The sequence below is a fragment of the Brassica oleracea genome, chromosome C5 (assembly GCF_000695525.1).
Source record: "Brassica oleracea var. oleracea cultivar TO1000 chromosome C5, BOL, whole genome shotgun sequence".
Lineage (NCBI taxonomy): Eukaryota > Viridiplantae > Streptophyta > Magnoliopsida > Brassicales > Brassicaceae > Brassica > Brassica oleracea.
Genome location: NC_027752.1, coordinates 29,133,642 through 29,139,729, shown reverse-complemented (window position 1 = coordinate 29,139,729; position 6,088 = coordinate 29,133,642). Strand labels below are relative to the sequence as shown.

Sequence of the window (6,088 nt, the reverse complement as noted above, 5' to 3'; positions counted from 1 at the left end):
CTGCCTCCAGAACAGCTCTTCTTCTCTAAGAGCTTCTGCTAACTCTTGTTTGATAGCTTTCATCCTGTCATAAGAGGGATGGACATTAGAAACCTCCGACTCAAGAGATGCTTTCAACCGTGTGATCTTGTCTCTGGAGTTTAAGTCTGAGTGTTTTCTCCAGTTCATTATTTTCCTGCGGCAACGGCCAATAAGATCCATAGTTCTATTACGTTCTCTAGCCTTACCTTCCCAGCTCAATCTCACAAGGTCTTCAAATCCTTCACAAGAGAGCATACGTTTATCAAAAAAGAATTGACTTTTCCTCGAGTCAACTTTCTCCAAAGCAAAGCTAATACGTATAGGTCTGTGGTCAGAGCCCCAGAGTTCAAGGTACTCCATACTCGATTTCGGAAATAACGAGAACCATTCACTGTTTCCAAAACTCCGATCCAACCGACATTGCACCCAAACTTGTTCACGCCAGCCACCCCACGAGAGACTATTCCCAGTAAACCCAATCTCTCTCAGCTTGCAATTCTGAACCATGTTCCTGAAATCCCAGAAACTAGAATCGCTTCGTATAGCACCCCCACTCTTTTTCTCATTCGATAACAACTCGTTGAAATCTCCTGCAAGAATCCATGCCTCATCTCTATTCAGACCAATTGAAACAATATGATCCCACACATCTCGACGCTTAGCCTGTACCGGATCACCATACACGCACGTCAAGAAGAACGACGAAACACCACATGTAACCTTCAAGTCGATTATTCTTATGTCACTAGAGAGAACATCAACTTGGTAACTGTCTTTCCATAGCATTGCCAAACCACCACTTAGCCCCACCGGCTCCACCATAAACAACTGATCGTAACCCAAACTCTTTTTCAAACCCAACATGTAATCAAACTTTTGATTAGTCTCACTCAAGAACATAAAATCCGGGAAAAACCTTCTAGGAAACGCCCGGAGTTGACGAACTGTCTCAATACTACCAGTACCTTGACAGTTTCAGCAAAAAATGCTCATTGGGAAGGCAGTGGCTTCAAAACCGAAGCCACCGTATAGTCTGAGACTTTGAATGACATGTTTTCTGCAGGAACAAGAGGAGTTGGTTTCCTTTTGGTGCTGCCGGCTTTGGAAGAAGACAATGGAGCACCGTTGATGATCGTTTGATTGGAGTTTGCAAAGACTTTCCTTTTCCAGGACGAAGGCCGTCTCCTTGAAGCCTTGCTCGTCCCCTGGGTCCCGGAGACTCGCCCTCCCGAAGAAGGGCCAAGCCGAAAACCCGTAGGAAGAACAGGTTTTGAGCAAGCTGAAAGATACGAAGCAGAAGAGTCTGTATCTCCTTCCTCCTTATCGCAAATGGTTAGCTTAGAGTAAGATCTCTGACCAGACCCCGAGCTCCTGAACTTGTCTGAACCATGATCCTGATAGGAGAAAACATGCCACTTTCCTTTGTCTAGTTCCTTGGTGATTTTTGTCAACCTGATCGAAGACTCTGCTTTGTTCTCTTTGAATCCTTGTTGCACACGCTGTATCCTAGCTCTTCTTTCAGTCTCATCAGCATGAGAGATGTACAACATAGCCATCTTCATATCTTCTTTTGACAATTCCGGAAATAATATAGGGAAACCCGGTGGCCCTTCAAGCGGATCTGTAACTAGAGGAGCCACAGTCACAGGACGCGGTGTTTGTGTCATCATCTTGCCATTATGAGTTCCTCTCCTTAGAAGAGGACATCGAAGTTTTTCGTGAGTAAGACGAAGACAGTGAAAGCAACGTTTATGAATCTTTTCATATTTGAACTCAATTGTTACTGTCGACTCTTTAGAGACAGTAAGCTTCCTGGAGGCCTTCGCTGGGTTGTCAACATTTAATAGAACCTTAGCTCTGATATAATCTTTGGTTTGAGAAACTTTAGGATCGTACGCAATCACCTCCACCTTGCCCACTTCCTTAGCCAAAGCATACATCGTATCTGTTGTGAACAGATTCACAGGAATGTGGCGGATACGAATCCATAACTCCATGTGTTGAAGGAAATCTTCGGGTGGGTTTGGAGTCCATCGATCAATCACCATGGCCCAATGGTTATAGGACCATGGTCTATCCTTCAACACCGTTTGAAGATCTTCTTCACGCTGAAAAACAAATTGAAAACGGTCCAGAAACAGAGCAATCCCGCGAACTCTATCATACACCCTCCATGCTGTTGGCATATACTCGATCATTCACGCCATTGATTGGCAGTCAGGATTCAACAAACAACCCAGCAAACTAGTTTCATTCTCATCATACACTCGGAATCTGGGGCTGTCTGGGAGCGTAAGCGGTTCCTCCTCTTCCAACGACATTGCTTGAATAGCCTTATGCAACATGTCTGCCATTAGCCGATAAAATTGAAGCTTCACTGCGGAGGGAGAGAGGCAGAGCTGGAAATTCTGAGGAAAAAGATTCAACGTGATTGAAGAGAACTTTCCTCTAATAACACAAAACTCCACTACAATTTTTTGAGAATCCATCAAGAAAAGGAAAAGCTTGGAAAAAGGAGAATTCGTAAGGAAACAAAATCAATTCGCCCTCTGTTTTAAGGAAAGAACCAGAGCTGGAGAAGATTATCAATACTGGGAGCTTCCAAAATTAATAAATTTCCAAAAGGGCAAAGCAGAAACATTGTGGCTGTGATTGCCGGTAAAGAAAGTCCACTCAGAAGTGGGAAGAAATTAAAAAAGGAAATTAGAGATATGTGGTGGAGAGGAATATAAAATACCAAAATGTTTTCCTGGTTGTTTTGATTTACTTACCAAATACATGATTGTCAATTAACAAAAAGTATTGATTTTGATTTATGTTCTTACTCTAATATATATATTTTTATGAATACAAATTATTTTTTAAATAGATGGTTTCTAATATGTTATTTAATCCTGACAATTCCAAAAATGCACTTCTTCAAATCAATGTGATTTTTAATATTGGAAGCAATATATATATATATATAGATTAAATAATTTAGTCTTGATTTTTATTCTTAAAATCTTTTAATGAAATATCATGACAAAATTCCAGTCGCCTCCTTTTGAATTTGTTGAGAGATTTGATCATTCGTCTAATATTTGTTTCTTCCTAATACTCTATCTAGCCATTATAATTGTAAGAATGAGAGATTTGAACTATTTATTATAAGTTTTCGGGTTTATCATTTAATAAAACAAACATTTTTTTAGTTTATACATAGTTTACATATAATAGAATGATAAAATATTATGTATATTTTTATCGGTATATTCTTAAGTAACTAAAACTCAAAAGCGTAGGTTAATAAAATAAGTAATTTGTTCGGATTCATTTTTAACGGATTGGGTTCGGTTTATTTGCCCAACCCTAGGTTATACAAATAGAAGATGTTGAAGAGTGCAGTAATGTCTGCATTCAAGTTTTCATTCTTCTTTGAATACTAAACAGAGATGCTATTGATAGAAAAACGCCATTGATGCGGTTCGGTTTACATGTACCGAATATAGCAGCCCAGTTCCGGTTTGATATGGGTGCCAAATTAGTAGAAACACTTATTGGGAAACATATGAGATAAATTAAAAGTAGCGGGGATCAATGATGATTTATATTATTTACAAGTTGACACCTAGAGTTTCTCATTTTTAAAAAAATAATAGAACAAGCGAAAGCAGATATGGCGACGGCATCTGGAAACGGTGGAGGTGATCGAACGGCGGAAGCAGTCGTCGCCGGTCAGATCTCACAAGCTGTGAATTCTACTGCTAACCTTCTCCATCTGATTCGTCAATCATCTTCTGCTGAGGTATACTCTTGAAACGCTTAACTCATGCTTCCATAGCTACGATGATGTAGCTCGTGCGGGGTGTATCATGCTACTGTTAGGGCATGTTTGTTTCTCCATCCGGATGAGCCATCTGGATGAAGATGAGAGTTTTGTTTGTTTAGGCACTAAAAGTGCAACTCATCCAGATGGATCATCCGAATGACTTTCAGAAATTTAAGCTTAATTTTAAAGTCCATCCAGCTGAACCAATTTGGATCATTTGAATGGAGAAGGTTCATTCAAAATGGTATAATGTCTATTATGCCCTAAATGTAATTCACAAATTACAAACCTAAACATAATATCATTTTGTCACACACGAAAACTGACAAAACCACAAAAACGCGTTTTCCTGTGAAAACCTAAAAACTAATTTTTCACGTCAAAACTCCAAAATGCATTTTCCCGCCAAAATTGGAAAATCTCGTTTTCCTGCTAAAATCGAAAAATCATGTTTTCCCGCCAAAACCGAAAATCTCGTTTTCCCGCCAAAACCGCAAAAACGCGTTTTCCAGTCAAAATCGCAAAATCTCGTTTTCCAGCCAAAATCGAAAATCTCGTTTTCCCGCCAAAACCGCAAAAACGTTTTTTCCCGCCAAAACCGCAAAAATGCTTTTTAAATCGCAAAATCTCGTTTTATGGCCAAAATCGAAAAGTGCATTTTCCCGCTAAAACCAAAAAATCTTGTTTTCCCTCCCAAAACCGCAAAAAAAAACTCGTTAATTTTGAAATAATTCTAATGTAAATATATTAGATTAAATAATTAAATATAATATAGTTAAAATTAATATCAAATATATGGTTAAATCAACACAAGAGTATTTTGATAATTTGTTTACTAAACTCATTTATATAGAAAAGAAAATAAAGAAACAAAGATAAGATTCATTTAGATGATTCATCTAGATGAGCTATTTGGATGGACAAACAAACAGTCACAAAAATCTGAATGGATCATCTAAATAGATCATACAAATGAATCATCTAGATGGAGATGACAAATGGTGAAACAAACAGCCCCTTAAACACTGAAAATAAAGAAGCATCTAACACGTTTTATTACGTTTATCTTTGTATTACTCTGCGCATGCTCAGTTGGCAAAGCTCCCAAAGAATCTTCTGGCCAAAGCTTTTTTAACTAAGGCAACTGGACAAGTATGTATATCTTATGGTGGAGCATTTCAATAACATAGATGATGACTGGTTTCTTATGTATTTCCCCTTTTAAAGGCGTTGGCGCTGCTTCCTCAAGTGATTTCATCGCTGGATGCCCATACATAGAAAGCGGATTGAACAGGTTTGATCTCTTTTGAGATGCATCAGGCAAAGAATTATTACCTTTAAGTCTTTAACTATGAAGACTAGCAATATTCTTATGGCTGTGGTGGTGTTTGTAAATGTAAGAACTAAGGCACAAACGTAAAACACAAAGTACACCAGAGAATATTTCTACAAAGATATGTGTATTACTAGTATTCTTTTAAAGCAAACTTACAAGTCTCTCTTTAAACAAAACCTCAACAAGAACAAGACACCCTTGACTTGTTGCTCTAGCCTCACACGTCCTAAGGTCGAATACAAAACCTCTAGAACCTCTCCTCTTAATCCTTAGTGCTTTCACTCGCTTACAAGTTTATGAAATTAACTCCTATGCTAAGAATACAATTTCGGTGATAACCCTAATACATAGGTCGTAATAGACTATAAATACATAATAGTCAAGTCGGTTAACCTAGCCTATCTACCAAATATTTACTAACTACCCAAATATGGTAAGTTCCCTAAAACTCATACAAAGCCTTTAAGGAACTTCCCATCATGAGATCTCCCTTCTCCAAGGTGAATCTCTTCATGCTTGCCCTCCAACATGTCTTCGAATTAACTCTAACTTGGTCAGAAATCCTTTCTTCAAGTCTCGATTTTCACTTCGTCTTGTTCATCCGCATGTGCACTCATTGTCGTAGACTCTGCTCCATTCGTTGTTGTACTTGTCTCTGTATCAGAGCGTCCACCTGATCTTTGCATCTTCAGTGTTCTGAGCCAAGTTTCATTTGTCAATACAGTGGGGATCATCTAAACACAGTAACTCAGTTGCTTGAAAACATGGAAATCACACAGCTTCATGCGCTGCGGTAATCTGACATAACCACCATGGTATTAACTAAATCTCTTATATTGCAATAATGGTTCTTTTTTTTTTCTACCAAGCGATTGAGTTTATCATATATGTGGTGTATTTTTATTCAGATTCCTCAATAG

General features: G+C 38.4%; 1 protein-coding gene and 1 pseudogene across 1 annotated transcript; one reads left to right on the top strand and one right to left on the bottom strand.

Annotated features, from left to right (window-relative positions):
- Positions 1-1,010: 1,010 nt before the first annotated feature.
- LOC106344930 lies at positions 1,011-2,375 on the bottom strand. Its single transcript, XM_013784222.1, has 2 exons — positions 2,226-2,375; positions 1,011-2,129 (listed from the first exon to the last, which is right to left on the bottom strand). Exons 1-2 carry the CDS (start codon positions 2,373-2,375, stop codon positions 1,011-1,013), a joined length of 1,269 nt encoding a protein of 422 aa, XP_013639676.1.
- Positions 2,376-3,679: 1,304 nt separating this feature from the next.
- LOC106344928 lies at positions 3,680-6,088 on the top strand (annotated as a pseudogene).

Coding starts and splice junctions, on each gene's coding strand:
- LOC106344930 (XM_013784222.1), bottom strand. CDS start 2,375: ATGGCAGACATGTTGCATAAGGCTATTCAAGCAATGTCGTTGGAAGAG. Junction 2,130..2,225: donor ATCCTGACTGCCAATCAATG/GCGTGAATGATC, acceptor TTTGTTTTTCAG/CGTGAAGAAGATCTTCAAAC.